The 17,668-nt window shown below is 42.1% G+C and overlaps 2 protein-coding genes across 4 annotated transcripts; both read right to left on the bottom strand.

Annotated features, from left to right (window-relative positions):
• Positions 1-407: 407 nt before the first annotated feature.
• Positions 408-16,156, bottom strand: EMB2773 (PHD finger family protein). 3 transcript variants are annotated; one of them, XM_089615743.1, is made up of 28 exons: positions 15,547-16,156; positions 15,073-15,182; positions 14,460-14,596; positions 14,268-14,358; positions 13,920-14,176; positions 13,498-13,605; positions 13,264-13,375; positions 12,834-12,930; positions 12,557-12,743; positions 11,973-12,401; positions 11,374-11,900; positions 11,093-11,303; positions 10,967-11,017; positions 10,707-10,865; positions 10,451-10,618; positions 9,958-10,257; positions 9,709-9,861; positions 9,423-9,592; positions 9,063-9,171; positions 8,297-8,458; positions 8,094-8,198; positions 7,789-8,022; positions 7,405-7,538; positions 6,992-7,270; positions 1,641-2,055; positions 1,469-1,561; positions 1,242-1,367; positions 408-941 (listed from the first exon to the last, which is right to left on the bottom strand). In XM_089615743.1, the coding sequence occupies exons 1-28, from the start codon at positions 15,828-15,830 to the stop codon at positions 684-686; spliced, it is 5,466 nt and encodes a 1,821-aa protein (XP_089471869.1). In that variant the 5' UTR covers positions 15,831-16,156; the 3' UTR covers positions 408-683. The 3 variants fall into 3 exon arrangements, with proteins under 3 accessions (XP_089471869.1, XP_089471877.1, XP_089471883.1); XM_089615751.1 differs by lacking the exon at positions 1,469-1,561; XM_089615757.1 differs by lacking the exon at positions 15,547-16,156 and having other exon boundaries at positions 14,460-14,604; positions 15,073-15,179.
• LOC149407844 (uncharacterized) lies at positions 4,384-6,622 on the bottom strand. The gene has a single exon (XM_089615766.1). It carries the CDS (start codon positions 6,249-6,251, stop codon positions 4,770-4,772), a length of 1,482 nt encoding a protein of 493 aa, XP_089471892.1. The 5' UTR covers positions 6,252-6,622; the 3' UTR covers positions 4,384-4,769.
• Positions 16,157-17,668: the final 1,512 nt, after the last annotated feature.

Below are 17,668 nucleotides of genomic sequence, written 5' to 3'. Positions count from 1 at the left end.
GCGAATCAAGATCAATCTAGTCTTCAGGAACTACTTCTCGCGCACTGATCACTTGTAGCTATTAGGAACTACTCCCAAACATGTCTACTTTGTGTCGAGATATCACGCTCCTAATCACAATCCATATACATATGTTCTCGCCCATCTTCAAAGGACATGTCACATCAACGCTCTCCAAAGTAACTCTAGACTAAACTGAGTGATAATCACTTAAGACCAACTCTGATACCATTCCTTAAACCCAATCATCGTAAAATTTGGATCGTTAATCAAACAAGTTATCGAAGGAACTTAACATATTACGTATGCAGTGTCCCAGATCAAGGTAAAAGAGTTGTCTGGAAAGCGATGCTCAGATCTTGTACTGTCTAGAGTCTACCAATATGGCCAGTCAACCCCATCCACAGTTCGGTAAGAAACGACCAAAGGTTAACCATTTACAAAATCAATGCAGTTGAAATACCATAAAGAAATGGAAAAACAATATTAAAAAAACAAAGCATAGAATAAACTATTTGCTAAAACGAATTAAGAAGCGTTTTTTCTCCAACAAACCTCCCGTTTCTTTTTTTCTTTCCAAAAATTATAATTTTTGTTTTTTTGTTTTTTGCTCTCTCCTCCTATATCTTGTTTTTCTTTCCACCTAAAAAGCTGTACACGGTTAGCCTAGTTGTATGTACGGTCTAATATCGGGCCCTACTTCTGGTGTTAACGCTTTTCCTCCCACTATCACTCAATGCCCTTCTAACCCCGCTGCCACCAGTGTATTCCTCGTCGTCATAGTCATTGTCGCCATCTTTGTCTCTGTATCCGCCGACAGCCATATTAACAGATTTCCGAGAAGGCAGTTTTCTCGGGGTCGAGGTCGGTCGTTTCCGCTTAATATTCGCCGTGTAAGTCGAGTAATCAACTGCATCTTCTCTCAATGCATTTTTAAATTCCTGCAAAAACAATTTATTTTTCAAAAAGCCGTTACAAAGAATAGAGAAATATGGTCAAATAGGCATTGTACAATTTTGTTACAATCAAAATAGCACGGTCTAGTGAGTTTAAGGGTTTATCGTAGCTTAAGTTTTGCTAGTAAATTAAACAAATAATTTTGATAATAATAATAATAAAATTATGTTGTATTACAAAACCATCAGTTTCAAAATGGCTAGATTGCTAGAATGCCGATAGAAATAATAGACCAGAGCATGAGTGTAATTTCAAATCCTGACAGTTTTTTTTATTTGCTTTACCTGATATACTTCTACCAATCCCTGATATGTTGAAGGCATATTCGAACGACTTTCACCGATGTTTAATGGAATGTTCTGCCGGCATAGAGCGTCCCCTGCCTTGAGCTGTTCAGTTGGAGAAAAAGCCTGTGTGTACCACAAAAACATTTAAAGATAGCAGAAACGTTAATCATGTAATTTTGATTGAAAGTTACAATATCTTGTTACTAATGTAAAAAATGGCCTACTTGGCACCGGGCATCATTCAGGCTATATACAATTTTTAGGTGCCTCTTTAGTTTTAAAAGCAACTGCAAGGCAATAGCCGAGAGACAATCTCCCTGAAGAGCAACACATTACAAAACAGTCAACACGGGAAATGAAGCTTCGATCTAAGAGAGCTGAGAAATCAGAAGCTACCTGTATCATCTCCCCATCATCTTTCGAGATGCAAGAAGAATCCCCGGAACCTGTAGAGTTCTGCACATCACCCCCCTGATTGGCTGCGACAAACTGATCGGACGGCTCTGGTTTCATGGTCCCATTCAAGTCCATCGATAGCATATGATTACGTGGCGCTAACTCGAATTGGATCGTACCGCCAAATTCTGTTGACGGAATTTCGTTCAAATAATTACGGGCGGTGGATTCATCTTTCATTATTCCAGTCGTACGAGAGGATGCCATTTTTTGTGACAAATGCACAGTCAATGCTTTAAGCTTTGACTCAAGGACACCAGCCCTAACTTGAATTACCCGATTAATAGCGTACACCAAATAAAGGGGTTCATCAGGGGATGTGAACGGTAATAAAGCTAACACTTCAGTGCAGTACCTGCAGAAGAAGACCCGTCCGTTTCAAATTCCTTTTCAAAGAAGCGCTAAAATTAATTCAAGGGCCGGATTTTCTACGAATGTGATACGGCCCGGGATTTGGATCTCGTAACGGGAGCAATTGTGATTATATCTTTAATAACAAGAAGAGTAAAAAAACGCAAGCTCCACCGAAACCTAACCTCTTCTCGTTCTTGAGAGAGATTAAGTTATTTGGTTGGAGGCTGATTTCTTATTGAATGAAAAGACCTATTTATAGATAGGTCACTTACAACCCTAATCCTACTTTCCAAATAAAAGCATTTAATTAAATAAATTCGTAATAATAAAATACGTAATTTAAAAACCCACTTCCTTAACTTAAAACTTAAACTTCCTAATTTAAAACCCTTAATTTTCCCAAACTAAAATCCCTTAATAGTAGATACGTATCATTACTCCCCTCCTCCTCTTTGAGCTTGTCCTCAAGCTCAAGTCACCGCCCCGTCTTCCACTTTCCAATCTTCTTCCGCCAACTGAAGGAAGAACAACTTCTTGCAGCGATGACCGGGAGTGAACATCTCGTCGCAGTTGAAGCAAAGCCCCTTTGCACGACGATCAGCCATCTCTTGGTAGCTGATCTTCTTGAAGATTTGAGGCTCACCACGTTTCGTTGATGATTTCCACCCACTAGACGCATCTCCGCCTTGCGAAAAACCTGTACCTTGTTCTGGCGAACAAGCCCTTGGAGCAGGAAAGCCGCCAAATGTTTTTTCCCTTATGTCGTCTGGCAACTTCAGTTCAGTTTTTCGAGCCAAACTCATGGCCACATAGACCGATTCCGGCTTATGGTACTCAACTTCCCGGCGAATGGTATCGGCGAGCCCCGCGCAGAAGTGCCAGATGGCAGACTCTTCTGTTACTTTCGCCGTGCGTCCGAGGCAGGCCTCGAACTTGATGCAGTACTCGTCCACTGTCCCTGTTTGCCGAAGGAATGTGAGCTCGCCGAGGGGGTTGATGCTGGATGGCGGTCCAAAGCGATTCACGCATCGCTCCGCGAAGTTGGCCCATGTGATTGGCTGGGCGGATAATCGGCGAAATGTGCGGAACCACCCTGAGGCCGGGCCCGTTAAGCAGAAGCTCGCTTGTCGGACCTTTCGATCATCAGCCGTACCTTGGTCTTCGAAGATATCCTCTGCCTTTTGGAGCCATTCGGTCGGGTCCCCGAGTCCGTCGTAGGTAGGGAAATCTAGGCGAGCTGGTTTGAACTCACCTGGACCGCGGTACCCGCGTCTCCCTCCGGAACAACCTGCTGCGCGCTCATCGATGGCGTCTTCATATCGTTCGTCATTGTAGTTGCGGGGTCCTTCATAGCTTGTTTCCCAGCTCCTCGCGTCCCACCTATTGCCACCTGCTCCGGCGTTTTTTCCGCGACCCATTCCTCCACCACTGGTGTTGGCGCCGACACCTCCGCTCTGACCATAGCTGCCACCTCGTAGTCCGATGTCGCCACTTGTTTGCAATCTTTCACGGTTGGCGCTGCCTCGAAACCCCGCGGGTGGTTCGACTTGTGGATTATCTCGGAACCCTAATCCTCCGCGAGTCACGAACTGCCCCGCCGCACGTCCGTTCGATCCAGCTCCACGACTTCCCGATTGGAACGCGATATTGAAGTCATCGCCCTCGTCCGGATAGTCGTTGCGATCTGAGTTTTCTGGTGAGATTCGTGACTCCTCTTCAGTTTTTCCGTGGTCTGCCCTGCGAGACTCCTCTTTTGGTTCGCCATCTACTACTTTTCGCGGAGCAGATCCCGACACTTGGGCCCTTAATTCGTCCAGACGAAGAGAGTGCGCCTGGATCTCGTTCTGTACGGATTTTAGGGTTTCGGTCGTCGTGTTATGGTTTGCTGCGACCGCTGCTAGAGACGTGGCTTGCTCAGCCATGATTTTCTTGATTTCTGCCATGAATTCCTCCATTGGTGCTCCTATTTCGAGATTCGGCTCTGATACCAATTGATACAACCCTTTGGGTAGAACTCATCCCCAAAAGCTAGCTATTAGGGAGAGGGTGCCCAAGAGGTTATAAACCCACATGCCAAGCCCATACTTTAGCAATGTGGGACTCTCACATGTCAATCCCATACTTAACAATGTGAGAGTCAACTAGGATCGTAACAATACCCCACGCTTGAAGAACCAACGTCCTCGTTGGTCACGGCCATGTTGGTCACGGCCACGTTGGTCACGGTTGGCACCCCCTTTGGGTCCAAGCCACCACTCCGTGGGCCACCACTCCATGGGCCACCACTCCGAGTGTTGGAACCAAGATGGGACCCGCTCTGATACCAATTGATACGGCCCGGGATTTGGATCTCGTAACGGGAGCAATTGTGATTATATCTTTAATAACAAGAAGAGTAAAAAAACGCAAGCTCCACCGAAACCTAACCTCTTCTCGTTCTTGAGAGAGATTAAGTTATTTGGTTGGAGGCTGATTTCTTATTGAATGAAAAGACCTATTTATAGATAGGTCACTTACAACCCTAATCCTACTTTCCAAATAAAAGCATTTAATTAAATAAATTCGTAATAATAAAATACGTAATTTAAAAACCCACTTCCTTAACTTAAAACTTAAACTTCCTAATTTAAAACCCTTAATTTTCCCAAACTAAAATCCCTTAATAGTAGATACGTATCATTACTCCCCTCCTCCTCTTTGAGCTTGTCCTCAAGCTCAAGTCACCGCCCCGTCTTCCACTTTCCAATCTTCTTCCGCCAACTGAAGGAAGAACAACTTCTTGCAGCGATGACCGGGAGTGAACATCTCGTCGCAGTTGAAGCAAAGCCCCTTTGCACGACGATCAGCCATCTCTTGGTAGCTGATCTTCTTGAAGATTTGAGGCTCACCACGTTTCGTTGATGATTTCCACCCACTAGACGCATCTCCGCCTTGCGAAAAACCTGTACCTTGTTCTGGCGAACAAGCCCTTGGAGCAGGAAAGCCGCCAAATGTTTTTTCCCTTATGTCGTCTGGCAACTTCAGTTCAGTTTTTCGAGCCAAACTCATGGCCACATAGACCGATTCCGGCTTATGGTACTCAACTTCCCGGCGAATGGTATCGGCGAGCCCCGCGCAGAAGTGCCAGATGGCAGACTCTTCTGTTACTTTCGCCGTGCGTCCGAGGCAGGCCTCGAACTTGATGCAGTACTCGTCCACTGTCCCTGTTTGCCGAAGGAATGTGAGCTCGCCGAGGGGGTTGATGCTGGATGGCGGTCCAAAGCGATTCACGCATCGCTCCGCGAAGTTGGCCCATGTGATTGGCTGGGCGGATAATCGGCGAAATGTGCGGAACCACCCTGAGGCCGGGCCCGTTAAGCAGAAGCTCGCTTGTCGGACCTTTCGATCATCAGCCGTACCTTGGTCTTCGAAGATATCCTCTGCCTTTTGGAGCCATTCGGTCGGGTCCCCGAGTCCGTCGTAGGTAGGGAAATCTAGGCGAGCTGGTTTGAACTCACCTGGACCGCGGTACCCGCGTCTCCCTCCGGAACAACCTGCTGCGCGCTCATCGATGGCGTCTTCATATCGTTCGTCATTGTAGTTGCGGGGTCCTTCATAGCTTGTTTCCCAGCTCCTCGCGTCCCACCTATTGCCACCTGCTCCGGCGTTTTTTCCGCGACCCATTCCTCCACCACTGGTGTTGGCGCCGACACCTCCGCTCTGACCATAGCTGCCACCTCGTAGTCCGATGTCGCCACTTGTTTGCAATCTTTCACGGTTGGCGCTGCCTCGAAACCCCGCGGGTGGTTCGACTTGTGGATTATCTCGGAACCCTAATCCTCCGCGAGTCACGAACTGCCCCGCCGCACGTCCGTTCGATCCAGCTCCACGACTTCCCGATTGGAACGCGATATTGAAGTCATCGCCCTCGTCCGGATAGTCGTTGCGATCTGAGTTTTCTGGTGAGATTCGTGACTCCTCTTCAGTTTTTCCGTGGTCTGCCCTGCGAGACTCTTTTGGTTCGCCATCTACTACTTTTCGCGGAGCAGATCCCGACACTTGGGCCCTTAATTCGTCCAGACGAAGAGAGTGCGCCTGGATCTCGTTCTGTACGGATTTTAGGGTTTCGGTCGTCGTGTTATGGTTTGCTGCGACCGCTGCTAGAGACGTGGCTTGCTCAGCCATGATTTTCTTGATTTCTGCCATGAATTCCTCCATTGGTGCTCCTATTTCGAGATTCGGCTCTGATACCAATTGATACAACCCTTTGGGTAGAACTCATCCCCAAAAGCTAGCTATTAGGGAGAGGGTGCCCAAGAGGTTATAAACCCACATGCCAAGCCCATACTTTAGCAATGTGGGACTCTCACATGTCAATCCCATACTTAACAATGTGAGAGTCAACTAGGATCGTAACAATACCCCACGCTTGAAGAACCAACGTCCTCGTTGGTCACGGCCATGTTGGTCACGGCCACGTTGGTCACGGTTGGCACCCCCTTTGGGTCCAAGCCACCACTCCGTGGGCCACCACTCCATGGGCCACCACTCCGAGTGTTGGAACCAAGATGGGACCCGCTCTGATACCAATTGATACGGCCCGGGATTTGGATCTCGTAACGGGAGCAATTGTGATTATATCTTTAATAACAAGAAGAGTAAAAAAACGCAAGCTCCACCGAAACCTAACCTCTTCTCGTTCTTGAGAGAGATTAAGTTATTTGGTTGGAGGCTGATTTCTTATTGAATGAAAAGACCTATTTATAGATAGGTCACTTACAACCCTAATCCTACTTTCCAAATAAAAGCATTTAATTAAATAAATTCGTAATAATAAAATACGTAATTTAAAAACCCACTTCCTTAACTTAAAACTTAAACTTCCTAATTTAAAACCCTTAATTTTCCCAAACTAAAATCCCTTAATAGTAGATACGTATCAGAATGATTAAACTTACATCAAGAATGGCACTACTGAGGCGTTCCAACTTGGAGTATCGTATTTACGCACGATTGAGGACATAAATTTGTTCCTTGACACTCGGTTTCCACGTATTAGCTTGTAGATTCGAGAAACTCCAAGCCTTGCTTGAGTCAATGAGACACTGTCCGGTTTTCCTTTCCCGTTGGATTGGGTTTTCACATTTACATGCTCAGAGCTTGCGTTAAGGCATTGCATAAACATAAAAGACATCTGAAGGCCGTCCCCTAAGCGACTCTCGAAGAACGAAGGGTACCTAAAATAATGCTCCAATTAGCAAAGATACATAGTAGTAGGAGTAATAATAATGATGGAAATATCATATTCATAATAACGATAAACAAAACAAAGCAAAAAAAAAAAAGAGTATAAGATGAAGGTCTAGAATACTTTTCGTTCATATTAAGAAGCAAATGATGAGCCAGCTTTGAGTTGGACTCCAATGGATCTGTTTCTAGTGCTATAAGGCAAGGAACACAGGTTATTGGATGAACGAGACCTTGGCGCAGCACAACCTCAACAATCTGCATTAATATTATATCTGTTATGCGTGTAAATCTGAGGTGCATATGATTAAAATTTTAAAAACAGCCACTCGTCATTAAAGTTCCAGAACCACACCAGCTGCGTTAGTATATATTATATAACAAGCATAGTATCGTAATTTCGAAGTTCTGAACATGATATAATTTCTTAAACACTCATTTTCCAGTTATAATAATCAAGGCATTCTAGAACAAAGTCAAGAACAAAGTAACAGAGTTCTGTAATAACCTTGAGGGAGGTTTGACGAATTTTCTCATGAGCATCTAAACACCTTCCAAGAATATGATCCCAATACAGTTGGATAATACCCCCGCATATATTAGTATCCCCGGCCCCGGCAGCAACTGGAACTGCATTGCCGCCTTCGACAGGATACTCTGCATCATTCTTACTGGCCTTATCTGTTTCCATTTGACTTTCCGCGTCAAGAAGATACTCGAAGATATTTTGCAAGGCTTGCATCTGATCAGTAAAATAATTTAGCAGCACGACAACTTAATAATTATGTAATTTTTAAGAAAATATATCATTACCTTGATTCGGTCATCAGAGCCAGAAGACAGTGTCACCTCTAATATTTTCCCAATATCTTTTTCCAACATATACTCAGGCCTAGCAATTAGAAGATATCCTAGTGCCTACAACATGAAAAATGGAAGAGAAAAATAAATTTAGCCAGCATTTCATAAAGGAGGAGCAGAGGAAAAAGGATACAGAGGGAACTGCCAACTCTCACCTGCAATGATCTGACCTTCAATACAAAATCGTCCATACGGAGATACTTCTTAAATACGTTGATACTTCTTTCAATGTCGATCCTTTTGTCACTGGAATTAACCAGCAGAGAGTTGCCATAGCGGATAAGTGCTCCAAGACAAAAAAGAGATCGACCGACTTGCTGGATTAGAAAATATTCAACTCTTCAGAACCCACTATATCATTGTTATCTAGGATCAATATATCATTGAAACCCAAGTGATACACAAAATATTTACCCAAGTGACATACAAAATATTTATGTACCAAATCTAGATGTGCTAAGCCACAAAGTATTGAACAAAAGAAATTAATTCCGTTATAAAGTAAAGGAAAAAAAATCAGAGAAATCAATCAGTTTTAAGGGCACTGCGTAATCTGTGTACGGGCACAGCATAAAATAAAATAAGGGTTATTTAGTTATATAGCCACACGGTTATAGTGAATTGGGATATAGCTTACTTTTGGTTAATTTCTTGTAAATAGCCAAGTTAACTTATTAACAGATTAGTAAAAGACTTATTTAACTCAGTCAAACATGTAAAAAAGGTAGTTAATAGGCTGCCACGTATGCAAGTTGGCTATTTACAAAGTATTTACCAAAGGTTGGCTAATTTACAATTCATATAGTTTAGGTGGCTTACGTATCCAATTTTTTGATAAAATAAAGCCTCAACGGAAGTATGCATGCTATTGTTATAAGATAGGAGTAAAATAAATCATTTCTTATGATTCTAGCAACCAACCTGCTTGTTATCAACAGCTTGGGCATCCAAAAGTTTATAGAAAAAGTGAATAAGATGCTCAACCACAGTAGCACCTTTCCCAGCAACTTTGCCCAATGCACAAAGACATCTGTCAAATAGACGGAACAAATGACATTAACACGTTGTCAAAAAAAGTTTCCTTGACGCACCATGAAGGTTATATATAAGATTGCATAGCAAAATAAAATCATAAAAAAATTGCTTATGTATATGCATGCATATAAAAAATCAAGGTGTTGGAATATTGATATAAAAAATTGGGCGGGCTTTAGAGGTAGCGCGCGCACACAAAAAAAAATAGAATCAACAGAAAAAAATGAAAAAAGCAATTGAGATTACTTGATGCATGCATGGACAACATTCAAGAACGAATGTCGAACAATCATGTGTTTCAAGTCTTGTTCTAGCTCTTCAATAACACTTTGAGGCAACTTTCGAAGCAAGGGAAGCACGGAATCAATTATATAGATTATGCTTTCCAGTAACCTTGCAATCACTCTGTTATCCGACTGTACAGGAAAGGGGAAAAAAATTCCATCAATGATTATGTTCACCATCCTTTAAATAAGTAAATACTTTTCGTCCAGTACATAACATAAATAAGAAAAACTAATAAAAGACTTGCCTGATTCTTAAGATAAGGCTGAAGAGTGACTGCAAACAGGGAAGGGTCAGAAGCAGGTGCACAAAGAGTAGGGTCTACACTGCAAAATGACTGCAAGACTAGCACGTAAGGAAGTGCATGTATCTCTACGTCCTGGTTACTCATCTCCTCTACCTGAACAACGATAAAATTTAGAGGCAAAACCTTTATATCTATACAAAATCAAAATTAAATAAATAAGAAAAGTTGGACAAGCAAAAGCAGCAAGACCTGCAATATCCTTTCCAATAAGCATTTGCACATCAGCTCGCATCGCTTACGAACTGATTGAAGTGATAGAGGGTTGATCCCCACAGCTTTAGCTGATTGTGGGAGGAAATCAAGTGCCAAGTTGCGCTTGATGACAGTGACCAGGTGTTGATGGTTTGACATTTTTCTAGTCATTTCAACAATCTGCTCCGTTTTTGTTACCAGCTCCATAGGAACAGAACTGCCATCTCCAAAGTATTGAATTCGTGAACCAGATGGCTCCTCAAACCAGAACTCATACAATGTCTTGCAAACAAGATCCTGGAAATACGCATATGATCGTTTGAATTTCTTTTCATCACAGTTAATGCGTAGTTTATTTCAGTCCCCTCTAGAACATACTAGCCATATATTCAGCACCCGGACCATTTACAAGCTTAAGCTTTTTTTAATATACCTTAGTTTTGCCAAATCACTTTTAACCTTGATATGCAATATCTTAGATCATAATTACCTGTATGCTTGATTCTTCATCACCGACCCGTGAAATTATTTCAATGCAAGCCCTTGTCAATTCAGAGAAGTTTTCATTTGAAGTGCACATATCACGAATAATTTTGATAGCGCGTTTTCGAACACTTACTCCAGTATCTTTAACTCTCTCTGCAACCTTCTCAAAATACTGCAAGAAATAAAAAATTGTTCGGTGATACATATCGTCATAATAGCACAAGTTGAAGAAACGGAATGGAATGGAAATTCAGCACTACCTTCAAACCAACACCAGGATGTGATGCAATATGTCTGCCAACAAGTTCTAATGCTGCTTCTCTTGCTTGTATAGCAGAATCGCAAAATCTTCCTTCAACAACCATTTGCACTCGTTTGTCACATAGAACCTCTGGATCAGCTTCTATAACAATACTTACCTGTACGTTAAATAATTAAAAAAAAAAAGGACATCGAAGAAGAGCAGGAAAAGAAATCACTAAGGATCAAAGGCTTAAAAGCAAGAAACAGTACTACCCACCGCACGTAAGGCCTTGGCCCTGAGAGCAGAAGAATTCTCTCTTAAACTTGCCTGCACATAAAAGTCTCTATGAGAACAAAGTTTTAATTCATCATTACATTATTCAAGAAAATTTAAGGCAGTTACCAAAAGAGTATGCAATATCTTATCAAACCCTCTTGAGAAAGAGTTAATTTGACCCAATGCTAGAGAAATCTTCTTAACCGAATCCCTCGTCAAACATGATGTAACACTGCTGGAGTCCCGTACAATTGCTTTTGAATTCAGCCTAGCAAGGTGGTACATCAACTTTTGCGGCGATTGTGCGTCATCTTTGTACCACATGCAGAGATAAAACCTACATATACACACATAAGTATAATGCAGCAATTCAACCACAACAAATTGAAAGTTCGAGGACCACATACCAGCGAACAAATACATGGACATCATCAGCCGAACTGGATTGTTGAAGGTAATCCAAAAACAATTGCTGTACAATCTCTAATTCTCTAATTGAAAAAGAAGATTCGTCATTGTTCCCTTTCTTACTCTTTTTACTCTCTTCCTTGCCCTGCGACTTGCTATATGATTGTAGCACAAGCAAATGCTTTCTACAAAGGCATATCTGACAGTACCATCCACGGTTAGGTACTTCGTCTTCCCTCACCCCCATGCAATCAGCATGAAATATTCTCTCACAGCTTTGACATATAAAATACGATCTTTCAACTCCTCCCCCATAACAAATCGAGCATGCATCTTTCGGATATCTCTCGTCAGACCCATCTCCACTTTTCAATAGCTGTATGATCCAGAACTTATCTCCATTACTACATACAGCATCTCGCTTCAGCCTCGCGGCAATGGTACCAAGAATTTCGATGGCCATAGAACGTACAGAGATGTCCTTACATTTCGGACCAGCATTTTGAAGAAGTAAGATGCAGAGAACCTGAAAATAACTGCATCAATAATGGGAATAACCAAAACATTAATGAGATAACAAGTATCAAAGAAACATAACCTGCAACATAGGAGCTGAGCCAGGATACTCAGGTAAATTAAGTGTCGTCAGCAAATCAGTTACAAGATTTTCCATTATTACTTTCAACTCGTTTAAATCTTGTGATTTATTCGAAAATCGCTCAAGCACTCGGGTCCAAAACAAACAACACGCATCATTAGCTGCCTCGTAACATTTAATCGGGTAATTAACTTCAACAGAAACTTCCAACATGAGATTGCTGGCTGATGCGACCCTAAGTGGTTCTGGAAGATTAGCACTACAGTGAACCAATTGAATGAGTAAAGCAGTTATCATCTGAATCTGTCTTTGTTCTTCATCCGGTAGATGATAGGTCCTCAATGATCTTTTTGAGACTGGCAGCTTATACAGAACCTGGAGTAATTCGTCTATCACATAAGTTCTGTGCTGTGTGTAAGAGTAAAATATCTGCAAACCATCAAAATAATGTCAGTAACTTCACACTCTTAGTAATAGCATGACAAGACCAATTCTAGCAATCTACCTATATGTCTATAAATGTGTCATGATTTTTAGGAAGTAAAAGATGTCCAGGAGGGAAAAAAAATGGTATAGATGTCTACCCCACTAAGTACACTAATTGCCTTCAGTTGTAAGAGCTGGATATTGTCCACCAAGAATGTTGTAAGGCAAGTTTTCACCAACTGCAAAACACAACTATCTGACAATCTTTCTATGAGCAATAAATCCTTCAGCAGACCGAGAATAGTGCACATCTTCTGTAGAATGGTATTAACATAAGAAGAAGTCCTGCACAAACACATAAGCAACAGGTCTAAGGAAAAGAACAATACATTAATGCTTCTAAAAATTTGGGACTATCAGGAACAGCAGACGCACTTGTTTACAGCAGATTTCTTCACTTTAACTATTTTCACAGTACGCCGCTTTTTAGTTGCTGTGCCATACTCTGCACCATAGTCTTCATCTTCCTCAACTACAGGAAATAAAATAAGACCGGAAATTATCTCAAACGGTCAAATGAGGCTGGACACACAACATACACACACTAATAATAAAATACTTGAGTTTAATACTGATAAACCATAAGACATTTCTCAGAAACCTTACTAATCCTCCTACATGACATATTTATTATGATAAAAGATCTTAAAAATTATTAGATGATTTTCCTTATAAATATGTCTATCATCGCATTAACCATTTTGAAAGATAGGAGCATCAAAACAAACAAACAATCAGTGCATTGCTTGGGGGAAAACTTATTAACAGATATCCATTATGTTCTAACAGAAAGCACGAAGCCAACCTTCGCGTGCCCCGTTATCAACAGGTCTATGCAAAGCCCGGTATCCTGGGTCACATGCACACATGACATCCACAATCTGATGCTTAGAAAACTCCAGAACTCTTTCAATAACCTGTCAAGGGCCATTATTAGTCAGCCGTAGACTATAGATATTAAAGAGACGGGGAGAGAGACACTTCAAAGAAATCAAGAATATCATATCATAACATGAGGATTTTCACTTGTGTACAGTACCTCTTCTTTATATATCTGCTTTGGCATCTCGTTCAGAGCCATCACCGCTAATGCCGCATGAATAGACTCTAGTCCACAAAAGATAGATGAAATCCCATCTGAATCTGACTAAAACAAACAAATACGGAAAAGAAAGTCAAGTACGCAGTAAAACCTTCAATAGTCAGTATTTTTTAAAATTAAACATCAAAGTTAGCTTCGACCCAACAAAAATACCAACTAGATGCAAAGTAGCTTGTTTTAAAACCCAACAAAAACAGTAAAACTTACAAAACAATGAGCTTCCTAGATCTGATTAATAAATTAGGAAGACACTCTAAACAAATAATTAAGATTAATTATAAAAAAAAAAAAAAATCGGTGGTTAGAATCATGTAAATAAACTTTCTAATGGAGCAATTGAAGATACACAAACGACTTACATGCTCACAATCACTAATTGACAAGCCTTCAGCTCGATGAATTTGATTATCCAAAACTCTCAAGAGTCTAACAAGAATATCTACAGGAATCAAATGTAGAATTTTTTTCGCGCGGATTGTCATTACTTCATTCACAAGGACACGAATGTCAGAAAGGGGCAACGATAACCACTCTGATTCATCCCGATCATCACTTTCTATTTCAGCTCTGCTACAGAAGTCCTCAACCAACTCACAAAAGCATTTGATGGCCGCATCTACAAGAGAATTCAACTACTAAACGTTGCTATAAAGAAAGGCAGCAATAAAAGGATTTCAACTGAAATAAATAAGAAAAGCTAGGTCAACCTTGAAGCTCGTTGAGGTCTGGCCAAACTGATGCTGGAGCAACATCAACAACTTTCTTCCTGGCTCTTGTTTTTCTGGAAGTTGAAATTTCCTGTGCACATTATCCAGGTTTTACGAGAGGTATAGACAACCTTCGCTTTTATTCTTTTTGAGAGAAGGCATAAAAAATGAAAGGTAATCTCTTGCGCTAACCTCATTAGCAAGATGGTTTATTTGATGATTGTGGGTTGTACTGTAGTCCCTTTGAGCATGACTTGTTATAGGCATGCTCTGCTCCGCAGTATTCTTTTCAGGTACTGTACTGACATATATCTGCTCCTGAATAGGCCCTGAAAAACTTGAACAATGCATAAAACAATAAGCACGGAACATGATTGGTTGATACAAGTCGATTTTTTCAAGAAAATAAATCTGCCACAAATAGCCAGTTGACCCTAACTAGAACATATGTCTACTCATCTAAAATTAAATGAGGATAAATTGCAGAGAAATTACCAAATAGAGAATATAAACATAAGCAACTCATTTTTCCACAAATTTGATAGTGCAAAATTTGGTCAGTACAACTATTAAAATGGAGGCTATCAGAATACCAGAGCTGTACTCTTTATATGCTTAACGTGATTAAAAAAAAATCAGAAAAATAATGCGTTCATTAAATATCTATTAACTGCTGAAGCTGAAAACTAAATTTCCTTCAAAGACGTCATCGTAGCTCAATCGAAACCACCACTTGTACAAATAAAAATAGTAGAAGTATCTAAACATATAGTGCAAAAGTATAAAAACTCAATACTTTCTTTACCTGGAGCGTTCAGGTCAAACGCTTCTGGATTGAATCTTAGAACTTCGTCGTGAAGATCTAAAGGCTCCTGATAGACATATGAAGCTTCTGCTGTATTCTCTATGAGGTTCCTACACATTGTACACAAGTTGATCGCTAACCGACATCATATTCATCAACTTAAATTCTTCACTCTTTAATCGCCGAGACCATAATACAAACAGATTAACTAAAAAGAGATTCTAAGATCCTTAAACGCTTTCTACTTTACACTACATATAACATGGATATAAAAATATTTAAATTAAGTTTTAGCGGTAAGAAACAAAAATCAAATTATAAAAAAGAAAGCAACAAATTGCGCAAGGTGCAAACGCAACAGCAACTCAAAATTACGTTTCCGATCGGCTTTCACTTCATTCATATCATATCAACCGATCAACTTCAGAAGTAAACCTTATATATTCCATTATCAAACAGAATTGCACCACTTACAAGTAGGAAACGTCAGTTTTACGAAGCAGATCGGCGATCCTAGCGGACTGAGCGATAACATCGGGCCGGTTCAACGACCACGGGCCGCTCCGGCCTGGTTCGTCAAACAACCGGAGCTCCGACTCCGAACCGCCGCAGAAAACCGGGAGCGAAGGCAAAGGCAAGCACGATGCGACCTCCGAGTGTATCGCGTTCGAGAGTCCGATTCCGCGGTGGTTCCAGGCCGGCGGACCGGAACCGGCGCCAGAGCCAGCAATTTCACGCTGTCGGAGATGGTAACTCATCGATTAAATGTCAACCAACGAGTCACCGAATCGGTGTCGAGGGAGCAACTACCATGGAGGTTCTCGGTGGTGGAGAGTGGCTATGAATGTAAATAACTCGAAATCGAAGGAGATTTGTCCGCGAATTAGGGTTTCGCTTCTGCTGAGATTTGAAGAGAAAGAGTTCTTCGAAGACCTAGAAAATGGAAGAAGAAATATTTTGACAAAGAAAATCGTGGGAACCAAATGGCGGGGAAAGTGAAGAGAAATGGAAAATCTTTTATCGTCCGAACTTTTCTGAGGGAAGATTAAGCTTTGAATTATTTTTTTTTTTTTTTTTCCTTTTGCGTTACAAATGTAAAATAATTAACTAAAAAACTGTGATAAAAATAAATAAATTACTTTAAAGGCGCAATTACCAAAAACCCCTTCTTCGCTGCTTGCCTCTTTAAAACTTGGACTGAAATTCTTGTGTTAATATGCTGAAGTTGCAAAATTAGCCCTGATATCTGTATCTTTCCAATAATACTAAGAATCAATCTTTTGTTACTGTTCATAAGCCGAATCCCTCCGGTCGTTGGCTTAATTGCACTGAGCCGATCTGATCCTATCCGAACCAAATAAAGTCTCTCACAACAAATCATAAATTATCTCTCTCTCTCTCTAAATCACTTTTGATGGACGATCCAAATCCTTCTAATAATACTAGTAATGGTACGCGCTACGCGCGAATGATCGTACAACGAAAACAAGCAAGTTCGAAGAAATTCAAATCGTTGATGAAAATTTTGGTAAAAATATGTGTTAATGCCTGAAAATGGATCAACACGAAAACCGGTCCGCGGTTCGGCCTAGGGCCGGACCCTATGACCGCGCGGTGGTCGAACGGGGAAGTTGTCTCAGCACTTGTCGCCTCTGCCGTGTCGGAAAAGGGTTTCCGACGTCTCTTCACCTGAAAAAGAGAGAAACGTGAGCTAAAGAACCCCGGAGGGGTTTCCTCCGGCGGGCACTGTTGTCGGTCGTTTTCGGAAAACCCGAGACACCGAGAAGGTACGTCGCTCAAAGGGCCGATGGTCAGGCCGGAGGTCCTGAAGAGCAGCAAGCCTCCAAATCCTCGTCCAAACTCTTGACTCCTTGAGTCGAGCTTAGCCCCTCGAGTTGAGACTTGAGTCGGTTCCTCGGGTCGAGCCTCGCTCTTCGAGTTGAGCCTTGAGTCGGTCTCCTCGGGTCGAGCTTCGCTCTTCGAGTTGAGCCTTGAGTCGGTCTCCTCGAGTCGAGCTTCGCTCCTTGAGTTGAGCCTCGAGTCGGTCTCCTCGAGTCGAGCATCGCTCCTCGAGTCGAACATCAACTCGGGTCCTATCCGTCAAACAAACATTTGTGTCATAACCCAAAATACCATGCCCACAATAGCTCAACGGGCGCGGAAGCGAGACGATCGCGAAAAGCCCGCAGAAACGAAGCCCAGCGCGCGCCGCGCCCGGACAAGGTCGCGCCGCGCGTTGAGCGGCGCAGATCATGCGTCGCGGATTCTGCGCCGCGCGCCGCGGGTCGCGCGCCGCGCGATGAGCGCCGCGGGTTGTGCGCCTCCTATTGGAAAGGGGCGCGTTCCTAGTCCCACATGGACGCCAAAGGACCCCCTTAGGGTCCTCAAACACCTATATAAACCCCCTCCCATCGAGGGGAAAATCATCTCTTCATCTCCTATCGACACGCTCGATTTCTTACTCTTCTCTGCTTCTCTTGATGCCATTTTTGGCCTGAAGCAGTCTCTCTTCTCTCTCCCCCGTTCTCAGAGGTTCCGAAGCACTCACGGGAACTTCCCGGACGTCGCTCCCTCTGACCGAGCGTTCTCCAGTGCT

The sequence above is a fragment of the Urtica dioica genome, chromosome 1 (genome assembly GCF_054948205.1).
Source record: "Urtica dioica subsp. dioica isolate 48M chromosome 1, U.dioica_male_clone48M_v1_H2, whole genome shotgun sequence".
Lineage (NCBI taxonomy): Eukaryota > Viridiplantae > Streptophyta > Magnoliopsida > Rosales > Urticaceae > Urtica > Urtica dioica.
This window is presented reverse-complemented; position numbering and strand designations above follow the sequence as displayed.

Excerpts from the sequence above, each read along its gene's own strand:
- EMB2773 (XM_089615743.1), bottom strand. The coding sequence starts at position 15,830 with ATGAGTTACCATCTCCGACAGCGTGAAATTGCTGGCTCTGGCGCCGGT. Across the intron at positions 10,258-10,450 it reads ATGAAGAATCAAGCATACAG|GATCTTGTTTGCAAGACATT; the intron begins GTAATTATGATC and ends GCGTATTTCCAG. Across the intron at positions 2,056-6,991 it reads TCAGTAGTGCCATTCTTGAT|GTACTGCACTGAAGTGTTAG; the intron begins GTAAGTTTAATC and ends CTTCTTCTGCAG.
- LOC149407844 (XM_089615766.1), bottom strand. The coding sequence starts at position 6,251 with ATGGAGGAATTCATGGCAGAAATCAAGAAAATCATGGCTGAGCAAGCC.